The sequence below is a fragment of the Coregonus clupeaformis genome, unplaced genomic scaffold (assembly GCF_020615455.1).
Source record: "Coregonus clupeaformis isolate EN_2021a unplaced genomic scaffold, ASM2061545v1 scaf0178, whole genome shotgun sequence".
Taxonomy (NCBI): domain Eukaryota; kingdom Metazoa; phylum Chordata; class Actinopteri; order Salmoniformes; family Salmonidae; genus Coregonus; species Coregonus clupeaformis.
The window spans coordinates 450,420-472,862 of NW_025533633.1; the positions used below are offsets into that span (position 1 = coordinate 450,420).

The following is a 22,443-nucleotide window of genomic DNA, read 5'->3' on the forward strand; positions in this document are numbered from 1 at the left end:
TCCAGTGTATAGGTAGAGTCCAGTCCAGTGTGTGGGTAGAGTCCAGTGTAGTGTGTGGGTAGAGTCCAGTGTAGTGTGTGGGTAGAGTCCAGTCCAGTGTGTGGGTAGAGTCCAGTCCAGTGTGTGGGTAGAGTCCAGTCCAGTGTGTGGGTAGAGTCCAGTCCAGTGTGTGGGTAGAGTCCAGTCCAGTGTGTAGGTAGAGTCCAGTGTAGTGTGTGGGTAGAGTCCAGTCCAGTGTAGTGTATAGGTAGAGTCCAGTCCAGTGTGTGGGTAGAGTCCAGTCCAGTGTGTGGGTAGAGTCCAGTCCAGTGTGTAGGTAGAGTCCAGTGTAGTGTGTGGGTAGAGTCCAGTCCAGTGTAGTGTATAGGTAGAGTCCAGTCCAGTGTGTGGGTAGAGTCCAGTCCAGTGTGTGGGTAGAGTCCAGTCCAGTGTGTGGGTAGAGTCCAGTCCAGTGTGTGGGTAGAGTCCAGTGCAGTGTGTGGGTAGAGTCCAGTCCAGTGTAGTGTATAGGTAGAGTCCAGTCCAGTGTGTGGGTAGAGTCCAGTCCAGTGTGTGGGTAGAGTCCAGTCCAGTGTGTAGGTAGAGTCCAGTGTAGTGTGTGGGTAGAGTCCAGTCCAGTGTAGTGTATAGGTAGAGTCCAGTCCAGTGTGTGGGTAGAGTCCAGTCCAGTGTGTAGGTAGAGTCCAGTGTAGTGTGTGGGTAGAGTCCAGTCCAGTGTAGTGTATAGGTAGAGTCCAGTCCAGTGTGTGGGTAGAGTCCAGTCCAGTGTGTAGGTAGAGTCCAGTGTAGTGTGTGGGTAGAGTCCAGTCCAGTGTGTAGGTAGAGTCCAGTGTAGTGTAGTGTATAGGTAGAGTCCAGTGTAGTGTATAGGTAGAGTCCAGTCCAGTGTGTGGGTAGAGTCCAGTCCAGTGTGTAGGTAGAGTCCAGTGTAGTGTAGTGTATAGGTAGAGTCCAGTGTAGTGTATAGGTAGAGTCCAGTCCAGTGTGTGGGTAGAGTCCAGTCCAGTGTGTAGGTAGAGTCCAGTGTAGTGTAGTGTATAGGTAGAGTCCAGTCCAGTGTGTAGGTAGAGTCCAGTCCAGTGTGTGGGTAGAGTCCAGTCCAGTGTGTGTGGGTAGAGTCCAGTCCAGTGTAGTGTATAGGTAGAGTCCAGTCCAGTGTAGTGTATAGGTAGAGTCCAGTCCAGTGTGTGGGTAGAGTCCAGTCCAGTGTGTGGGTAGAGTCCAGTGTAGTGTATAGGTAGAGTCCAGTGTAGTGTATAGGTAGAGTCCAGTGTAGTGTATAGGTAGAGTCCAGTGTAGTGTATAGGTAGAGTCCAGTGTAGTGTATAGGTAGAGTCCAGTGTAGTGTATAGGTAGAGTCCAGTGTAGTGTATAGGTAGAGTCCAGTGTAGTGTATAGGTAGAGTCCAGTGTAGTGTATAGGTAGAGTCCAGTGTAGTGTATAGGTAGAGTCCAGTGTAGTGTATAGGTAGAGTCCAGTGTAGTGTATAGGTAGAGTCCAGTGTAGTGTATAGGTAGAGTCCAGTGTAGTGTATAGGTAGAGTCCAGTGTAGTGTATAGGTAGAGTCCAGTGTAGTGTATAGGTAGAGTCCAGTGTAGTGTATAGGTAGAGTCCAGTGTAGTGTATAGGTAGAGTCCAGTGTAGTGTATAGGTAGAGTCCAGTCCAGTGTAGTGTATAGGTAGAGTCCAGAATAGTGTATAGGTAGAGTCCAGTCCAGTGTAGTGTATAGGTAGAGTCCAGTGTAGTGTAGTGTATAGGTAGAGTCCAGTCCAGTGTAGTGTATAGGTAGAGTCCAGTGTAGTGTAGTGTGTAGGTAGAGTCCAGTGTAGTGTATAGGTAGAGTCCAGTCCAGTGTAGTGTATAGGTAGAGTCCAGTGTAGTGTAGTGTGTAGGTAGAGTCCAGTCCAGTGTGTGGGTAGAGTCCAGTGTAGTATATAGGTAGAGTCCAGTGTAGTGTATAGGTAGAGTCCAGTGTAGTGTAGTGTGTAGGTAGAGTCCAGTCCAGTGTAGTGTATAGGTAGAGTCCAGTCCAGTGTAGTGTATAGGTAGAGTCCAGTGTAGTGTATAGGTAGAGTCCAGTCCAGTGTAGTGTATAGGTAGAGTCCAGTCCAGTGTAGTGTATAGGTAGAGTCCAGTGTAGTGTATAGGTAGAGTCCAGTGTAGTGTAGTGTGTAGGTAGAGTCCAGTCCAGTGTAGTGTATAGGTAGAGTCCAGTGTAGTGTAGTGTGTAGGTAGAGTCCAGTGTAGTGTATAGGTAGAGTCCAGTCCAGTGTAGTGTATAGGTAGAGTCCAGTGTAGTGTAGTGTGTAGGTAGAGTCCAGTGTAGTGTATAGGTAGAGTCCAGTGTAGTGTATAGGTAGAGTCCAGTCCAGTGTGTGGGTAGAGTCCAGTGTAGTATATAGGTAGAGTCCAGTGTAGTGTATAGGTAGAGTCCAGTGTAGTGTAGTGTGTAGGTAGAGTCCAGTGTAGTGTATAGGTAGAGTCCAGTGTAGTGTATAGGTAGAGTCCAGTGTAGTGTATAGGTAGAGTCCAGTGTAGTGTATAGGTAGAGTCCAGTCCAGTGTGTGGGTAGAGTCCAGTGTAGTGTGTAGGTAGAGTCCAGTGTAGTGTATAGGTAGAGTCCAGTGTAGTGTATAGGTAGAGTCCAGTGTAGTGTATAGGTAGAGTCCAGTGTAGTGTATAGGTAGAGTCCAGTGTAGTGTATAGGTAGAGTCCAGTGTAGTGTATAGGTAGAGTCCAGTGTAGTGTAGTGTGTAGGTAGAGTCCAGTCCAGTGTAGTGTATAGGTAGAGTCCAGTGTAGTGTAGTGTGTAGGTAGAGTCCAGTGTAGTGTATAGGTAGAGTCCAGTCCAGTGTGTGGGTAGAGTCCAGTGTAGTATATAGGTAGAGTCCAGTGTAGTGTATAGGTAGAGTCCAGTGTAGTGTAGTGTGTAGGTAGAGTCCAGTGTAGTGTATAGGTAGAGTCCAGTGTAGTGTATAGGTAGAGTCCAGTCCAGTGTGTGGGTAGAGTCCAGTCCAGTGTGTGGGTAGAGTCCAGTGTAGTGTATAGGTAGAGTCCAGTGTAGTGTATAGGTAGAGTCCAGTGTAGTGTATAGGTAGAGTCCAGAGTAGTGTATAGGTAGAGTCCAGTGTAGTGTAGTGTGTAGGTAGAGTCCAGTCCAGTGTAGTGTATAGGTAGAGTCCAGTGTAGTGTAGTGTGTAGGTAGAGTCCAGTGTAGTGTATAGGTAGAGTCCAGTCCAGTGTGTGGGTAGAGTCCAGTGTAGTATATAGGTAGAGTCCAGTGTAGAGTCCAGTGTAGTGTAGTGTGTAGGTAGAGTCCAGTGTAGTGTATAGGTAGAGTCCAGTCCAGTGTGTGGGTAGAGTCCAGTGTAGTATATAGGTAGAGTCCAGTGTAGTGTATAGGTAGAGTCCAGTGTAGTGTATAGGTAGAGTCCAGTGTAGTGTATAGGTAGAGTTCAGTGTAGTGTATAGGTAGAGTCCAGTCCAGTGTGTGGGTAGAGTCCAGTGTAGTATATAGGTAGAGTCCAGTGTAGTGTATAGGTAGAGTCCAGTCCAGTGTAGTGTATGGGTAGAGTCCAGTGTAGTGTATAGGTAGAGTCCAGTGTAGTGTATAGGTAGAGTCCAGTGTAGTGTATAGGTAGAGTCCAGTGTAGTGTATAGGTAGAGTCCAGTGTAGTGTATAGGTAGAGTCCAGTGTAGTGTATAGGTAGAGTCCAGTCCAGTGTATAGGTAGAGTCCAGTCCAGTGTATAGGTAGAGTCCAGTCCAGGATAGGTAGAGTCCAGTCCAGTGTAGTGTATAGGTAGAGTCCAGTGTAGTGTGTAGGTAGAGTCCAGTGTAGTGTATAGGTAGAGTCCAGTGTAGTGTATAGGTAGAGTCCAGTGTAGTGTATAGGTAGAGTCCAGTGTAGTGTATAGGTAGAGTCCAGTCCAGTGTAGTGTATAGGTAGAGTCCAGTGTAGTGTATAGGTAGAGTCCAGTCCAGTGTATAGGTAGAGTCCAGTGTAGTGTAGTGTATAGGTAGAGTCCAGTGTAGTATATAGGTAGAGTCCAGTGTAGTGTATAGGTAGAGTCCAGTCCAGTGTAGTGTGTAGGTAGAGTCCAGTGTAGTGTATAGGTAGAGTCCAGTGTAGTGTATAGGTAGAGTCCAGTGTAGTGTATAGGTAGAGTCCAGTGTAGTGTATAGGTAGAGTCCAGTGTAGTGTATAGGTAGAGTCCAGTGTAGTGTGTGGGTAGAGTCCAGTCCAGTGTAGTGTATAGGTAGAGTCCAGTGTAGTGTGTAGGTAGAGTCCAGTGTAGTGTGTGGGTAGAGTCCAGTCCAGTGTAGTGTATAGGTAGAGTCCAGTGTAGTGTATAGGTAGAGTCCAGTGTAGTGTATAGGTAGAGTCCAGTGTAGTGTATAGGTAGAGTCCAGTGTAGTGTATAGGTAGAGTCCAGTGTAGTGTATAGGTAGAGTCCAGTGTAGTGTATAGGTAGAGTCCAGTGTAGTGTATAGGTAGAGTCCAGTGTAGTGTATAGGTAGAGTCCAGTGTAGTGTATAGGTAGAGTCCAGTCCAGTGTAGTGTATGGGTAGAGTCCAGTGTAGTGTATAGGTAGAGCCCAGTGTAGTGTATAGGTAGAGTCCAGTGTAGTGTATAGGTAGAGTCCAGTGTAGTGTATAGGTAGAGTCCAGTGTAGTGTATAGGTAGAGTCCAGTGTAGTGTATAGGTAGAGTCCAGTCCAGTGTATAGGTAGAGTCCAGTCCAGTGTAGTGTATAGGTAGAGTCCAGTGTAGTGTGTAGGTAGAGTCCAGTGTAGTGTATAGGTAGAGTCCAGTGTAGTGTATAGGTAGAGTCCAGTGTAGTGTATAGGTAGAGTCCAGTCCAGTGTAGTGTATAGGTAGAGTCCAGTCCAGTGTAGTGTATAGGTAGAGTCCAGTGTAGTGTATAGGTAGAGTCCAGTGTAGTGTAGTGTATAGGTAGAGTCCAGTGTAGTATATAGGTAGAGTCCAGTGTAGTGTATAGGTAGAGTCCAGTCCAGTGTAGTGTGTAGGTAGAGTCCAGTGTAGTGTATAGGTAGAGTCCAGTGTAGTGTATAGGTAGAGTCCAGTGTAGTGTATAGGTAGAGTCCAGTGTAGTGTATAGGTAGAGTCCAGTGTAGTGTATAGGTAGAGTCCAGTGTAGTGTGTGGGTAGAGTCCAGTCCAGTGTAGTGTATAGGTAGAGTCCAGTGTAGTGTGTAGGTAGAGTCCAGTGTAGTGTGTGGGTAGAGTCCAGTCCAGTGTAGTGTATAGGTAGAGTCCAGTGTAGTGTATAGGTAGAGTCCAGTGTAGTGTATAGGTAGAGTCCAGTGTAGTGTATAGGTAGAGTCCAGTGTAGTGTATAGGTAGAGTCCAGTGTAGTGTATAGGTAGAGTCCAGTGTAGTGTATAGGTAGAGTCCAGTGTAGTGTATAGGTAGAGTCCAGTGTAGTGTATAGGTAGAGTCCAGTCCAGTGTATAGGTAGAGTCCAGTCCAGTGTATAGGTAGAGTCCAGTCCAGTGTAGTGTATAGGTAGAGTCCAGTGTAGTGTATAGGTAGAGTCCAGTGTAGTGTGTAGGTAGAGTCCAGTGTAGTGTATAGGTAGAGTCCAGTGTAGTGTATAGGTAGAGTCCAGTGTAGTGTATAGGTAGAGTCCAGTGTAGTGTATAGGTAGAGTCCAGTGTAGTGTATAGGTAGAGTCCAGTGTAGTGTATAGGTAGAGTCCAGTGTAGTGTATAGGTAGAGTGCAGTGTAGTGTGTAGGTAGAGTCCAGTGTAGTGTGTAGGTAGAGTCCAGTGTAGTGTGTAGGTAGAGTCCAGTGTAGTGTATAGGTAGAGTCCAGTGTAGTGTATAGGTAGAGTCCAGTGTAGTGTATAGGTAGAGTCCAGTGTAGTGTATAGGTAGAGTCCAGTGTAGTGTATAGGTAGAGTCCAGTGTAGTGTATAGGTAGAGTCCAGTGTAGTGTATAGGTAGAGTCCAGTGTAGTGTATAGGTAGAGTCCAGTGTAGTGTAGTGTGTAGGTAGAGTCCAGTGTAGTGTATAGGTAGAGTCCAGTGTAGTGTATAGGTAGAGTCCAGTGTAGTGTATAGGTAGAGTCCAGTGTAGTGTATAGGTAGAGTCCAGTGTAGTGTATAGGTAGAGTCCAGTGTAGTGTATAGGTAGAGTCCAGTGTAGTGTATAGGTAGAGTCCAGTGTAGTGTAGTGTATAGGTAGAGTCCAGTGTAGTGTATAGGTAGAGTCCAGTCCAGTGTAGTGTATAGGTAGAGTCCAGTGTAGTGTATAGGTAGAGTCCAGTGTAGTGTATAGGTAGAGTCCAGTGTAGTGTATAGGTAGAGTCCAGTGTAGTGTATAGGTAGAGTCCAGTGTAGTGTATAGGTAGAGTCCAGTGTAGTGTATAGGTAGAGTCCAGTGTAGTATATAGGTAGAGTCCAGTGTAGTGTATAGGTAGAGTCCAGTCCAGTGAGTGTGTAGGTAGAGTCCAGTCCAGTGTAGTGTATAGGTAGAGTCCAGTGTAGTGTATAGGTAGAGTCCAGTGTAGTGTATAGGTAGAGTCTGAGTGTAGTGTATAGGTAGAGTCCAGTGTAGTGTATAGGTAGAGTCCAGTGTAGTGTATAGGTAGAGTCCAGTCCAGTGAGTGTATAGGTAGAGTCCAGTCCAGTGTAGTGTATAGGTAGAGTCCAGTGTAGTGTATAGGTAGAGTCCAGTGAGTGTATAGGTAGAGTCCAGTGAGTGTGTGGGTAGAGTCCAGTGTAGTGTATAGGTAGAGTCCAGTCCAGTGTAGTGTATAGGTAGAGTCCAGTCCAGTGTATAGGTAGAGTCCAGTGTAGTGTGTGGGTAGAGTCCGGTCCAGTGTAGTGTATAGGTAGAGTCCAGTGTAGTGTATAGGTAGAGTCCAGTGAGTGTGTGGGTAGAGTCCAGTGTAGTGTATAGGTAGAGTCCAGTGTAGTGTATAGGTAGAGTCCAGTGTAGTGTGTGGGTAGAGTCCAGTGTAGTGTATAGGTAGAGTCCAGTGTAGTGTATAGGTAGAGTCCAGTGAGTGTGTGGGTAGAGTCCAGTGTAGTGTATAGGTAGAGTCCAGTCCAGTGTAGTGTATAGGTAGAGTCCAGTGTAGTGTGTAGGTAGAGTCCAGTGTAGTGTGTAGGTAGCAGTCCAGTGTAGTGTATAGGTAGAGTCCAGTCCAGTGTAGTGTATAGGTAGAGTCCAGTCCAGTGTATAGGTAGAGTCCAGTCCAGTGTATAGGTAGAGTCCAGTCCAGTGTAGTGTATAGGTAGAGTCCAGTGTAGTGTATAGGTAGAGTCCAGTGTAGTGTATAGGTAGAGTCCAGTCCAGTGTAGTGTATAGGTAGAGTCCAGTCCAGTGTAGTGTATAGGTAGAGTCCAGTCCAGTGTAGTGTATAGGTAGAGTCCAGTCCAGTGTAGTGTATAGGTAGAGTCCAGTCCAGTGTAGTGTATAGGTAGAGTCCAGTGTAGTGTATAGGTAGAGTCCAGTGTAGTGTATAGGTAGAGTCCAGTGTAGTGTATAGGTAGAGTCCAGTGTAGTGTATAGGTAGAGTCCAGTATAGTGTATAGGTAGAGTCCAGTCCAGTGTAGTGTATAGGTAGAGTCCAGTGTAGTGTATAGGTAGAGTCCAGTCCAGTGTATAGGTAGAGTCCAGTCCAGTGTAGTGTATAGGTAGAGTCCAGTGTAGTGTGTAGGTAGAGTCCAGTGTAGTGTATAGGTAGAGTCCAGTGTAGTGTATAGGTAGAGTCCAGTGTAGTGTATAGGTAGAGTCCAGTCCAGTGTAGTGTATAGGTAGAGTCCAGTCCAGTGTAGTGTATAGGTAGAGTCCAGTGTAGTGTATAGGTAGAGTCCAGTGTAGTGTAGTGTATAGGTAGAGTCCAGTGTAGTATATAGGTAGAGTCCAGTGTAGTGTATAGGTAGAGTCCAGTCCAGTGTAGTGTGTAGGTAGAGTCCAGTGTAGTGTATAGGTAGAGTCCAGTGTAGTGTATAGGTAGAGTCCAGTGTAGTGTATAGGTAGAGTCCAGTGTGGTGTATAGGTAGAGTCCAGTGTAGTGTATAGGTAGAGTCCAGTGTAGTGTGTGGGTAGAGTCCAGTCCAGTGTAGTGTATAGGTAGAGTCCAGTGTAGTGTGTAGGTAGAGTCCAGTGTAGTGTGTGGGTAGAGTCCAGTCCAGTGTAGTGTATAGGTAGAGTCCAGTGTAGTGTATAGGTAGAGTCCAGTGTAGTGTATAGGTAGAGTCCAGTGTAGTGTATAGGTAGAGTCCAGTGTAGTGTATAGGTAGAGTCCAGTGTAGTGTATAGGTAGAGTCCAGTGTAGTGTATAGGTAGAGTCCAGTGTAGTGTATAGGTAGAGTCCAGTGTAGTGTATAGGTAGAGTCCAGTGTAGTGTATAGGTAGAGTCCAGTGTAGTGTATAGGTAGAGTCCAGTCCAGTGTAGTGTATGGGTAGAGTCCAGTGTAGTGTATAGGTAGAGTCCAGTGTAGTGTATAGGTAGAGTCCAGTGTAGTGTATAGGTAGAGTCCAGTGTAGTGTATAGGTAGAGTCCAGTGTAGTGTATAGGTAGAGTCCAGTGTAGTGTATAGGTAGAGTCCAGTCCAGTGTATAGGTAGAGTCCAGTCCAGTGTAGTGTATAGGTAGAGTCCAGTGTAGTGTGTAGGTAGAGTCCAGTGTAGTGTATAGGTAGAGTCCAGTGTAGTGTATAGGTAGAGTCCAGTCCAGTGTAGTGTATAGGTAGAGTCCAGTCCAGTGTAGTGTATAGGTAGAGTCCAGTGTAGTGTATAGGTAGAGTCCAGTGTAGTGTAGTGTATAGGTAGAGTCCAGTGTAGTATATAGGTAGAGTCCAGTGTAGTGTATAGGTAGAGTCCAGTCCAGTGTAGTGTGTAGGTAGAGTCCAGTGTAGTGTATAGGTAGAGTCCAGTGTAGTGTATAGGTAGAGTCCAGTGTAGTGTATAGGTAGAGTCCAGTGTAGTGTATAGGTAGAGTCCAGTGTAGTGTATAGGTAGAGTCCAGTGTAGTGTATGGGTAGAGTCCAGTGTAGTGTGTGGGTAGAGTCCAGTCCAGTGTAGTGTATAGGTAGAGTCCAGTGTAGTGTGTAGGTAGAGTCCAGTGTAGTGTGTGGGTAGAGTCCAGTCCAGTGTAGTGTATAGGTAGAGTCCAGTGTAGTGTATAGGTAGAGTCCAGTGTAGTGTATAGGTAGAGTCCAGTGTAGTGTATAGGTAGAGTCCAGTGTAGTGTATAGGTAGAGTCCAGTGTAGTGTATAGGTAGAGTCCAGTGTAGTGTATAGGTAGAGTCCAGTGTAGTGTATAGGTAGAGTCCAGTGTAGTGTATAGGTAGAGTCCAGTCCAGTGTATAGGTAGAGTCCAGTCCAGTGTATAGGTAGAGTCCAGTCCAGTGTAGTGTATAGGTAGAGTCCAGTCCAGTGTAGTGTATAGGTAGAGTCCAGTGTAGTGTGTAGGTAGAGTCCAGTGTAGTGTATAGGTAGAGTCCAGTGTAGTGTATAGGTAGAGTCCAGTGTAGTGTATAGGTAGAGTCCAGTGTAGTGTATAGGTAGAGTCCAGTGTAGTGTATAGGTAGAGTCCAGTGTAGTGTATAGGTAGAGTCCAGTGTAGTGTATAGGTAGAGTCCAGTGTAGTGTGTAGGTAGAGTCCAGTGTAGTGTGTAGGTAGAGTCCAGTGTAGTGTGTAGGTAGAGTCCAGTGTAGTGTATAGGTAGAGTCCAGTGTAGTGTATAGGTAGAGTCCAGTGTAGTGTATAGGTAGAGTCCAGTGTAGTGTATAGGTAGAGTCCAGTGTAGTGTATAGGTAGAGTCCAGTGTAGTGTATAGGTAGAGTCCAGTGTAGTGTAGTGTGTAGGTAGAGTCCAGTGTAGTGTAGTGTGTAGGTAGAGTCCAGTGTAGTGTATAGGTAGAGTCCAGTGTAGTGTATAGGTAGAGTCCAGTGTAGTGTATAGGTAGAGTCCAGTGTAGTGTATAGGTAGAGTCCAGTGTAGTGTATAGGTAGAGTCCAGTGTAGTGTATAGGTAGAGTCCAGTGTAGTGTAGTGTATAGGTAGAGTCCAGTGTAGTGTATAGGTAGAGTCCAGTCCAGTGTAGTGTATAGGTTTGAGTCCAGTGTAGTGTATAGGTAGAGTCCAGTGTAGTGTATAGGTAGAGTCCAGTGTAGTGTATAGGTAGAGTCCAGTGTAGTGTATAGGTAGAGTCCAGTGTAGTGTGTAGGTAGAGTCCAGTGTAGTGTATAGGTAGAGTCCAGTGTAGTATATAGGTAGAGTCCAGTGTAGTGTATAGGTAGAGTCCAGTCCAGTGAGTGTGTAGGTAGAGTCCAGTCCAGTGTAGTGTATAGGTAGAGTCCAGTGTAGTGTATAGGTAGAGTCCAGTGTAGTGTATAGGTAGAGTCTAGTGTAGTGTATAGGTAGAGTCCAGTGTAGTGTATAGGTAGAGTCCAGTGTAGTGTATAGGTAGAGTCCAGTCCAGTGAGTGTATAGGTAGAGTCCAGTCCAGTGTAGTGTATAGGTAGAGTCCAGTGTAGTGTATAGGTAGAGTCCAGTGAGTGTATAGGTAGAGTCCAGTGAGTGTGTGGGTAGAGTCCAGTGTAGTGTATAGGTAGAGTCCAGTCCAGTGTAGTGTATAGGTAGAGTCCAGTGTAGTGTATAGGTAGAGTCCAGTGTAGTGTGTGGGTAGAGTCCGGTCCAGTGTAGTGTATAGGTAGAGTCCAGTGTAGTGTATAGGTAGAGTCCAGTGAGTGTGTGGGTAGAGTCCAGTGTAGTGTATAGGTAGAGTCCAGTGTAGTGTATAGGTAGAGTCCAGTGAGTGTGTGGGTAGAGTCCAGTGTAGTGTATAGGTAGAGTCCAGTGTAGTGTATAGGTAGAGTCCAGTGAGTGTGTGGGTAGAGTCCAGTGTAGTGTATAGGTAGAGTCCAGTCCAGTGTAGTGTATAGGTAGAGTCCAGTGTAGTGTGTAGGTAGAGTCCAGTGTAGTGTATAGGTAGATTCCAGTCCAGTGTAGTGTATAGGTAGAGTCCAGTCCAGTGTAGTGTATAGGTAGAGTCCAGTCCAGTGTATAGGTAGAGTCCAGTCCAGTGTATAGGTAGAGTCCAGTCCAGTGTAGTGTATAGGTAGAGTCCAGTCCAGTGTAGTGTATAGGTAGAGTCCAGTGTAGTGTATAGGTAGAGTCCAGTGTAGTGTATAGGTAGAGTCCAGTGTAGTGTATAGGTAGAGTCCAGTGTAGTGTATAGGTAGAGTCCAGTATAGTGTATAGGTAGAGTCCAGTCCAGTGTAGTGTATAGGTAGAGTCCAGTGTAGTGTATAGGTAGAGTCCAGTCCAGTGTAGTGTATAGGTAGAGTCCAGTGTAGTGTATAGGTAGAGTCCAGTCCAGTGTAGTGTATAGGTAGAGTCCAGTGTAGTGTATAGGTAGAGTCCAGTGTAGTGTATAGGTAGAGTCCAGTGTAGTGTGTAGGTAGAGTCCAGTGTAGTGTATAGGTAGAGTCCAGTCCAGTGTAGTGTATAGGTAGAGTCCAGTCCAGTGTAGTGTATAGGTAGAGTCCAGTCCAGTGTAGTGTATAGGTAGAGTCCAGTGAGTGTATAGGTAGAGTCCAGTGTAGTGTATAGGTAGAGTCCAGTGTAGTGTATAGGTAGAGTCCAGTGTAGTGTATAGGTAGAGTCCAGTGTGTAGGTAGAGTCCAGTCCAGTGTGTAGGTAGAGTCCAGTCCAGTGTGTAGGTAGAGTCCAGTGAGTGTGTGGGTAGAGTCCAGTGAGTGTGTGGGTAGAGTCCAGTGAGTGTGTGGGTAGAGTCCAGTGAGTGTGTGGGTAGAGTCCAGTGTAGTGTGTAAAGAGCCGGTGCAAGAGAGTCAGTGCAACAACAAAGAGGGGGTCAATACAAATAGTCCAGGTAGCCATTTGATTAACTGTTCAGCAGTCTTATGGCTTGGGGGTGGAAGCTTTTCAGGAGCCTTTTGGTCCCAGACTTGGCGCTCCGGTACCGCTTGCCATGCTATAGAAGAGAGAACAGTCAATGATTTGGGTGACTGCGGTCTTTGACCATTTTTAGGGCCTTCCTTTGACACCACCTGGTATAGAGGTCCTGGGTGGCAGGGAGCTCGGCCCAAGTGATGTGCTGGCCGTACACACTATCCTCTTTAACTCCTTACGGTTGGATGCCAAGCAGTTGCCGTACCAAGCGATGATGCAGCCAGTCAAGATGCTCTCAATGGTGCAGCTGTATAACTTCTTGAGGATCTGAGGGCCCATGCCACATCTTTTCAGCCTCCTGAGGGGGAAGAGGAGTTGTCGTGCCTTCTTCACGACTGTGTTGGTGTGTTTGGACCATGATGGGTCCTTAGTGATGTGGACACCGAGGAACTTGAAGCTCTCGACCCGCTCCACTACAGCCATCGATCTATGTGAATGGGAGCGTGCTCGGCCATCCATTTCCTATAGTCAAAGATCAGCTCCTTTGTCTTGCTCTCATTGAGGGAGAGGTTGTTGTCCTGGCACCACACTGCCAGGTCTCTGACCTCCTCCCTATAGGCTGTCTTATCGTCGTCGGTGATCAGGCCTACCGCCGTTGGGTTGTCGGCAAACTTGATGATGGTGTTGGAGCCGTGCGCGGCCACGCAGTCGTGGGTGAACAGGGAGTACAGGATGGCACTAAGCACACACCACTGAGGGGCCCCCGTGTTGTGGGTCAGCGTGGTGGATGTGCTGTGGGCTATCCTCACCATCTGGGTGCGGCTCGTCAGGAAGTCCAGGATCCAGTTGCAAAGGAATGTGTTCAGTCCCAGGGTCCTGAGCTTAGTGATGAGCTTGGAGGGCACTATGGCGTTGAATGCTGAGCTGTAGTCAATGAACAGCATTCTCACGTAGGTGTTCCTTTTGTCCAGGTGGGAAAGTACAGTGTGGAGTGCAATCTGTGAATCTGTTGGGGAGGTATGCGACTTGGAGTGTGGGTCCAGGGTGTCTGGGATGATGGTGTTGATGTACTTAAAGCCTTTAGCCGTATCCTTATTCTACTCCTTCTCTGTTCCTCTGGTGATGTAGAGGTTAACCCAGGCCCTGTAGCCCCCAGTATCACTCCTACTCCCCAGGCGCCTTGGTTTCTTGCACGTTAACATCCGAAGCCTCCTTCCTAAGTTTGAGTTATTCACTGCGTTAGCACACTCCGCCAACCCTGATGTTCTAGCAGAGTCTGAATCCTGGCTTAGGAAGGCCACCAAAAATTCTGAAATTTCCATCCCCAACTACAACATTTTCCATCTCGATAGAACTGCCAAAGGGGGTGGGGTTGCAATCTACTGTAGAGATAGCCTGCAGAGCTCTATCGTACTATCCAGGTCTGTGCCCAAACAGTTTGAGCTTCTACTTTTAAAAATCAACCTTTCCAGAAATAAGTCTCTCACTGTTGCCGCTTGCTACAGACCCCCCTCAGCCCTGAGCTGTGCCCTGGACACCATATGTGAACTGATTGCCCCCCATCTATCCTCAGAGTTCGTACTGCTTGGTGACCTAAACTGGGATATGCTTAACACCCCGGCCAACCTACAATCTAAATTATCAAGGAACCTACCAGGTACAACCCTAAATCTGTAAACATGGGCACCCTCATAGATATCATCCTGACAAATGTACCCTCTAAATACACCTCCACTGTCTTCAACAAGGATCTCAACGATCACTGCCTTATTGCCTGCGTCCATAATGGGTCCGCGGTCAAACGACCACCCCTCATCACTGTCAAACGCTCCCTAAAACACTTTAGCGAGCAGGCCTTTCTAATTGACCTGGCCCGGGTATCCTGGATGGATATTGACCTCATTCCATCAGTAGAGGATGCCTGGTTGTTCTTTAAAAGTGCTTTCCTCTCAATCTTAAATAAGCATGCCCCATTCAAAAAATTCAGAACTAAGAACATATATAGCCCCTGGTTCTCCTCAGACATGACTGCCCTTGACCAGCACAAAAACATCCTGTGGTGTACTGCATTAGCATCGAACAGCCCCCACGATATGCAACTTTTCAGGGAAGTCAGGAACCAATATACACAATCAGTTAGGAAAGCAAAGGCTATCTTTTTCAAACAGAAATGTGCATCCTGTAGCACAAACTCCAAAACGTTTTGGGACACTGTAAAGTCCATGGAGAATAAGAGCACCTCCTCCCAACTTCCCACTGCACTGAGGCTAGGAAACACTATCACCACCGATAAATCTACAATAATTGAGAATTTCAACAAGCATTTTGCTACGTCTGGCCATGCTTTCCACCTGGCTACCACTACCCCGGCCACCAGCTCTGCACCCTCCGCTGCAACTTGCCCATGCCCCCCCCCCTGTTTCTCCTTCACACAAATTCAGACAGCTGATGTTCTGAAAGAGCTGAAAAATCTGGACCCCTACAAATCAGCTCGGCTAGACAATCTGGACCCTTTCGTTCTAAAAATTAGCCGCCGAAATTGTCACAACCCCTATTACTAGCCTGTTCAACCTCTCTTTCGTAACGTCTGAGATCCCCAGAGATTGGAAAGCTGCTGCGATCATCCCCCTCTTCAAAGAGGGTGACACTCTGGATCCAAACTGTTACAGACCTATATCCATCCTGCCCTGCCTTTCGAAAGTATTTGAAAGCCAAGTTAACAAACAGATCACCGACCATTTCGAATCCCACCGTACCTTCTCCGCTATGCAATCCGGTTTACGAGCTGGTCATGGGTGCACCTCAGCCACGCTCAAGGTCCTAAACGGTATTATAACCGCGATCGATAAAAGACAGTACTGCGCAGCCGTCTTCATTGACCTGGCCAAGGCTTTCGACTCTGTCAACCACCGCATTCTTATTGGCAGACTAAATAGCCTTGGTTTCTCTAATGACTGCCTCGCCTGGTTCACCAACTACTTCTCAGATCGAGTTCAATGTGTCAAATCGGAGGGCCTGTTGTCTGGACCTCTGGCCGTCTCTATAGGGTTCAATTCTCGAGCCGACTCTATTCTCTGTGTATATCAATGATGTCGCTCTTGCTGCTGGTGACGCACGGATCCACCTCTACGCAGACGACACCATTTTGTATACATCTGGCCCTTCATTGGACACTGTGTTAACAAACCTCCAAACGAGCTTCAATGCCATAAAACACTCCTTCAGTAGCCTCCAACTGCTCTTAAACACTAGTAATACTAAATGCATGCTCTTCAACCGAACGCTGCTTGCACCCGCCCACCCGACTAGAATCACTACTCTCGGCGGGTCTGACGTAGAGTATGTGGACAACTACAAATACCTAGGTGTCTGGTTAGACTCTCCTTCCAGACTCACATTAAGCATCTCCAATCAAAAGTTGGATCTAGAATCGGCTTCCTATTTCGCAACAAAGCCTCCTTCACTCATGCTGCCAAACATGCCCTCGTAAAACTGACTATCCTACGATCCTTGACTTCGGCGATGTCATTTACAAAATAGCCTCCAACACTCTACTCAGCAAATTGGATGTAGTCTATCACAGTGCCATCCGTTTTGTCTCCAAAGCCCCATATACTACCCACCATTGTGACCTGTACGCCCTTGTTGGCTGGCCCTCACTACATATTCGTTGCCAAACCCACTGGCTCCAGGTCATCTATAAATCACTGCTAGGCAAATCCCCGTCTTATCTTAGCTCACTGGTTACCATAGCAACACCCACCCGTAGTCTGCGCTCCAGCAGGTATATCTCACTGGTCATCCCCAAAGCCAACACCTCCTTTGGCCGCCATTCCTTCCAGTTCTCTGCTGCCAATGACTGGAACGAACTGCAAGAATCTCTGAAGCTGGAGACTCTTATCTCCCTCACTAACTTTAAGCGTCAGTTGTCAGAGCAGCTTACCGATCACTGCACCTGTACACAGCCCATCTGAAATTTGCCCACCCAACTACCTCATCCCCATATTGTTATTTATTTTGCTCATTTGCACCCCAGTATCTCTATTTGCACATCATATTTTGCACATCTATCATTCCAGTGTTAATTACGAAATTGTAACTATTCATAACTTACTACATTTGCACACACTGTATATATATTTTCTGTTGTATTTTTTGACTTTATGTTTTGTTTTACCCCATATGTAACTCTTGTGTTGTTGTTTTTAATCGCACTGCTTTGCTTTATCTTGGCCAGGTTGCAGTTGTAAATGAGAACTTGTTCTCAACTGGTTTACCTGGTTAAATAAAGGTTAAATAAAAATAAAAAATGTGAGCCATGACCAGCCTTTCAAAGCATTTCATGGCTACAGGGCGATTAGTCATTTAGACAAGTTACCTTGGCGTTCTTGGGCACAGAGACTGTGGTGGTCTGCTTGAAACATGTAGGTATTACAGACAGGGTCAGGGAGAGGTTGAACATGTCAGTGAAGACACTTGTCAGCTGGTCAGACCATGCTCTGAGTATGTATCCTGGTAATCCATCTGGCCCTGAGGCCTTGTGAAGCTCTGAGTATGTATCCTGGTAATCCATCTGGCCCTGAGGCCTTGTGAAGCTCTGAGTATGTATCCTGGTAATCCATCTGGCCCTGAGGCCTTGTGAAGCTCTGAGTATGTATCCTGGTAATCCATCTGGCCCTGAGGCCTTGTGAAGCTCTGAGTATGTATCCTGGTAATCCATCTGGCCCTGAGGCCTTGTGAAGCTCTGAGTATGTATCCTGGTAATCCATCTGGCCCTGAGGCCTTGTGAAGCTCTGAGTATGTATCCTGGTAATCCATCTGGCCCTGAGGCCTTGTGAAGCTCTGAGTATGTATCCTGGTAATCCATCTGGCCCTGAGGCCTTGTGAAGCTCTGAGTATGTATCCTGGTAATCCATCTGGCCCTGAGGAATGTTAATGAATGTGAACGTTAACTTCTTAAGTATCGGACCCTTTTTTTTCAATTGTTCCCTAAAATGACATCCCCAAATCTAACTGCCTGTAGCTCAGGACCTGAAGCAAGGATATGCTTCAGGTACCATTTGAAAGGAAACACTTTGAAGTTTGTGGAAATGTGAAATGAATGTAGGAGAATATAACACATTACATCTGGTAAAAGATAATACAAACAAAAAAACATGCGTTTTCTATATTTTTTGTTCCATCATCTTTGAAATGCAAGAGAAAGGCCTCAATATAATATTGCAGTTTAGGCGCAATTAAGATTTTGGCCAATAGATTGCAACAGTGTGTGCAAAGTTTCAGATTGATCCAGTGAAGCATTGCAATACTGGACTATTTTGTATCAAATCTGCCCAAATGTGCCGAATTGGTCAATTGATATATTTTCAAGTATATATCTATAGAGAACATACAAAAATGATATGGTAATACAAAATGTAAGTTTACACACTCCCAGGAATGTCATTCATGATGGATCATTAGCTTATACACTAACTTTCACACATCTAGATGGCCGGGCGGGGTGGGTGTGGAGCCAGAGACAGCAGGGGTTCAAACTGTAGAACCCAGTTCCTACATTTGAATATACACATTTATTTTATCAAACAAAACTATGCTACATTTTATCTCTGGGACCCTTAGGATGACAAATCGGAGCAAGATTACTGAATGTAAGTACATTATTTACCTTCAGAGGTGAATGTATCAAACCAGTTGCGGTGATGACTTTTTTGTTGTTGTGCACTCTCCTCAAACAATAGCATGGTCTTTTTTCACTGTAATAGCTACTGTAAATTGGACAGTACTGTTAGATTAACAATAATTTTATATTTCTGCCCATATAAGACATGTCTATGTCCTGGAAAGTTTGCTGTTACTTACAACAGCCATGCTAATCACATTAGTGCACGTTAGCTCAACCGTCCCGTATATGGGACACCGATCCCTAACCTGTTTAAAGGTATTACTCACATCGGCTATGAAGAGCGTGATCACACAGTCATCCGGAACAGCTGGTGCTCTCATGCATGGTTCAGTGTTGCTTGCCTCAAAGCGAGCATAGAAGGCATTTAGCCTGTCTGGTAGGCGAGGAAGAGCTTTGGGAGAGCTTTGAATGCATTTCTATGTGTGGAGTAAAGGTGATCTAGAGTTTTTCACATCTAGTTGCACAGGTGACATGCTGGTAGAAATTAGGTAAGACTGATTTTAGCTTCCCTGCATTAAAGTCCCCGGCCACCAGGAGCGCCACCTCTGGATGTGCATATTGTTGTTTACTTATGGCCTTACACAGCTCGTTCAGTGTGGTCTTAGTGCCAGCATCAGTTTGTGGTGGTACATAGACCGCTACGAAAACTATACAGTACCAGTCAAAAGTCTGGACACACCTACTCATTCAAGGGTTTTTCTTTATTTTTTACTATTTTCTACATTGTAGAATAATCGTGAAGACAAACTATGAAGTAACACATATGGAATCATGTAGTAACCAAAAAAGTGTTAAACAAATCAAAATATATTTTATATTTGAGATTCTTCAAATAGCCACCCTTTGCCTTGATGACAGGCCTCCTGTAGCTCAGTTGGTAGAGCATGGCGCTTGCGGGTTCGATTCCCACGGGGGGCCAGTATGAAAAATGTATGCACTCACTAACTGTAAGTCGCTCTGGATAAGAGCGTCTGCTATATGACTAAAATGTAAATGTAATGACAGCTTCACCAGGAATGCTTTTCCAACAGTCTTGAAGGAGTTCCCACATATGCTGAGCACTTGTTGGCTGTTTTTCCTTCACTCTGCGGTCCAACTCATCCCAAACCATCTCAATTGGGTTGAGGTCGGGGGATTGTGGAGGCCAGGTCATCTAATGCAGCACTCCATCACTCTCCTTCTTGGTCAAATAGCCCTTACACAGCCTGGAGGTGTGTTTTGGGTCATTGTCCTGTTGAAAAACAAATAATAGTCCCACTAAGCCCAAACCAGATGGGATGGCGTATCGCTGCAGAATGCTGTGGTAGCCATGCTGGTTAAGTGTGCCTTGAATTCTAAATAAATCACAGACAGTGTCACCAGCAAAGCACCCCCACACCATAACACGCCCTCCTCCATGCTTTACAGTGAGAACTACACGTGGAGATCATCCGTTCACCCACACCGCGTCTCACAAAGACACGGCAGTTGGAACCAAAAATCTCACATTTGGACTCCAGACCAAAGGACACATTTCCACCGGTCTAATGTCAATTTCTCGTGTTTCTTGGCCCAAGCAGGTCTCTTCTTCTTATTGGTGTCCTTTAGTAGTGGTTTCTTTGCAGCAATTCGACCATGAAGGCCTGATTCACACAGTCTCCTCTGAACAGTTGATGTTGAGATGTGTCTGTGACTTGAACTCTGTGAAGCATTTATTTGGGCTGCAATTTCTGAGGCTGGTAACTCTAATGAACTTATCCTCTGCAGCAGAGGTAACTCTGGGTCTTCGATTCCTGTGGCGGTCCTCATGAGAGCCAGTTTCATCATAGCGCTTGATGGTTTTTGCAACTGCACTTGAAGAAACTTTCAAAGTTCTTGAAATGTTCCATATTGACTGACCTTCATGTCTTAAAGTAATGATGGACTGTCGTTTCTCTTTGCTTATTTGAGCAGTTCTTGCCATAATATGGACTTGGTCTTTTACCAAATAGGGCTATCTTCTGTATACCCCCCTACCTTGTCACAACACAACTGATTGGCTCAAACGCATTAAGAAGGAAAGAAACTCCACAAATTAACTTTTAAGAAGGCACACCTGTTAATTGAAATGCATTCCAGGTGACTACCTCATGAATCCGGTTGAGAGAATGCCAAGAGTTTGCAAAGCTGTCATCAAGGTTCAGGGTGGCTACTTTGAATATAAAATATATTTTGATTTGTTTAACACTTTTTTGCTTTCCATATGTTTTATTTCATCGTTTTGTAAAAAAATAAAGAAAAACCCTTGAATGAGTAGGTGTGTCCACACTTTTGACTGGTAGTGTAGATTAACTCTCTTGGTAAACAGTGTGGTCTACAGCTTATCATGAGGTAGTCTAACTCAGGTGAGCAGAACCTCCAGACTTCCTTAACATTAGAGATCGCGCTCCAGCTGTTGTTAACAAAGAGACACACACCTCCCCCTTAACCTTACCTGGAGCTGTCTCGTCAGGGGGCCCGCTCGTTTGCCCCTCTAGTCCCGGAGATTAGGGCCTGGTCTGGAATGAGCAGTCATACCACAGCTGCTGTTCTAATGCCCAGAAGCTGTTTTCGGTCATAGGAAACGATGGTGGAAATATTAGGTACAAAAAATGTTAAAATCAGCGTGAAAACCCCCCACACAAAATAGCAGAATCCACTGCAGCGACATCTTGACCTGACCTAATTAAAGTTGTAGTAAGAGAGATCCATTAGGCTGGACACTTTTCTAAGGTGTTGGCAACAGAGCAGAAACAGACTATTACTACTGCCTCTGCCAAGAAGACTGGCCTGTATGGCACAGGTCGTACTATATTGCACTCACCTCTAACCACAGGGTAGCTGGTTCAAGCTCCACCTTGATGCCTCTGCTGTCCTGTTGTTTCAGGGAAGTCACTGAAGGAGATGGAGGAGAGTCTGTCCAGCTTTGGAATCAAACAGGGATGTAAACTCATGATGATTGGGAAGAGGGTAAGACCTTCGTAGTTCTGCTGTCTGACTGGCACTCACTCATTTGTTTATTCATTCGGTCAATCATTCATTCGTTCGTTCATTCATTCCTAAAATGGTTTGAATACAGACCTGTGTGTTGTCTCCTCTCAGAACAGCCCAGAGGAGGAGTCCGAGCTGAAGAAGTTGAAGGACATTGAGAAGTCAGTAGAAGAGACTGCTAAGAAACTGGAGAAGGTGGATGGAGAGCTGACAGGCCTGAAGAATGTATGTTCTGATACTTTATATCTACATATATATTTTTGTTGTTACAACCTGAATTTAAAATTACTTAAATTAAGATGTAGTGTCACTGATCTACACACAATACCCCATGTCAAAGTGACATTTTGTTTGTAGAATGTTAAAAAAATTGATAAAACATTTCAAGTATTCAACCCCCTTTGTTATGGCAAGCCTAAATAAGTTCAGGAGTTTTGAATGACTACCCCATCTCTGTACCCCACACATCTGTAAGGTCCCTCAATCGAGTAGTGAATTTCAAGCACAAATTCAACCACAAAGACCAGGGAGGCTTTTCAATGCCTCAGAAAGAATGGCACCTATTGGTAGGTGTGTAGAAAACAAAAAAACAAAGCAGACGCTGAATATCCCTTTAGCATGGTGAAGTTATGACACTTTGGATGGTGTATCAATAAACCCAGTCAATACAAAGGTACAGGCGTCCTTCCTAACTCAGTTGCCGGAGAGGAAGGAAACCGATCAGGGATTTCACCATGAGGCCAATGGTGACTTTAAAACAGAGTTTAATGGCTGTGATGGGAGGGAACAGAGGATGGATCAACATTGTAGTTATTGCACAGTACTAACCTCATTGACAGTGAAAATAAGGATATTCTAAAACATGCATCCTGTTTGTAACAAGCCACTAAAGTAATACTGCAAAAAATGTCACAAAGAAATTAACTTTTCGTCCTGAATACAAAGCATTATGTTTGGGGCAAATACAACACATCACTGAGTACCACTCTTTTTATTTTGACGGTGACTGCATCACGTTATGGGTATGCTTGTCATCGGCAACGACTACTGAGTTTTTTAGGATAAAATAAACGGAATACAGCTATAAGCACAGGCTAAATCCTCGAGGAAAACCTGGTTCAGTGTGCTTTACAACAGACACTGGGAGATGAATTCACCTTTCAGCAGGACAATAACCTAAAACACAAGGTCAAATCTACACTGGGTTGCTTACCAAGACGACATTGAATGTTCCTGAGTGGCCTAGTTACAGTTTTGACAAGTCAAGACTTGAATGATCAGCAATCAACTTGACAGAGCTTGAAGAATTTTAAAGATTAATGTGCAAATATTGTAAAATCCAGGTGTGCAAAGCTCTTAGAGACTTACCCCAAAAGACTCACAGCTGTAATCACTACCAAATGTGCTTCTACAAAGTAAATTAGATATTTCTGTATTTCATTTTGAATACATTTATAAAAATGTCTGAAAACATGTTTTCAATTTGCCATTATGTGGATGGGTGAGATCAACAAAACATTTTTTAGATCCATTTTGAATTCAGGCTGAAACAACAAAATGGAATAAGTCAAGGGGTAAGAATACTTTCTGAAGGCACTGTAGGGTTAGGGTTATATACATGAATATATATACTAGGGTTAGGGTTATATACATGAATATATATACTAGGGTTAGGGTTATATACATGAATATATATACTAGGGTTAGGGTTATATACATGAATATATATACTAGGGTTAGGGTTATATACATGAATATATATACTAGGGTTAGGGTTATATACATGAATATATATACTAGGGTTAGGGTTATATACATGAATATATATACTAGGGTTAGGGTTATATACATGAATATATATACTAGGGTTAGGGTT

At 45.1% G+C, this 22,443-nt stretch overlaps 1 protein-coding gene across 2 annotated transcripts in view; it reads left to right on the forward strand.

Annotated features, from left to right (window-relative positions):
* Positions 1–22,443, forward strand: part of bag1 (BCL2 associated athanogene 1) — a 32,244-nt gene that overhangs the window by 3,709 nt on the left and 6,092 nt on the right. For both annotated transcript variants that reach the window (XM_041870044.1, XM_041870045.1), the window contains exons 3-4: positions 20,464–20,546; positions 20,679–20,792. In XM_041870044.1, coding sequence (XP_041725978.1) covers positions 20,464–20,546; positions 20,679–20,792 — 197 coding nt within the window. The remainder of the gene's footprint in view (positions 1–20,463; positions 20,547–20,678; positions 20,793–22,443) is intronic.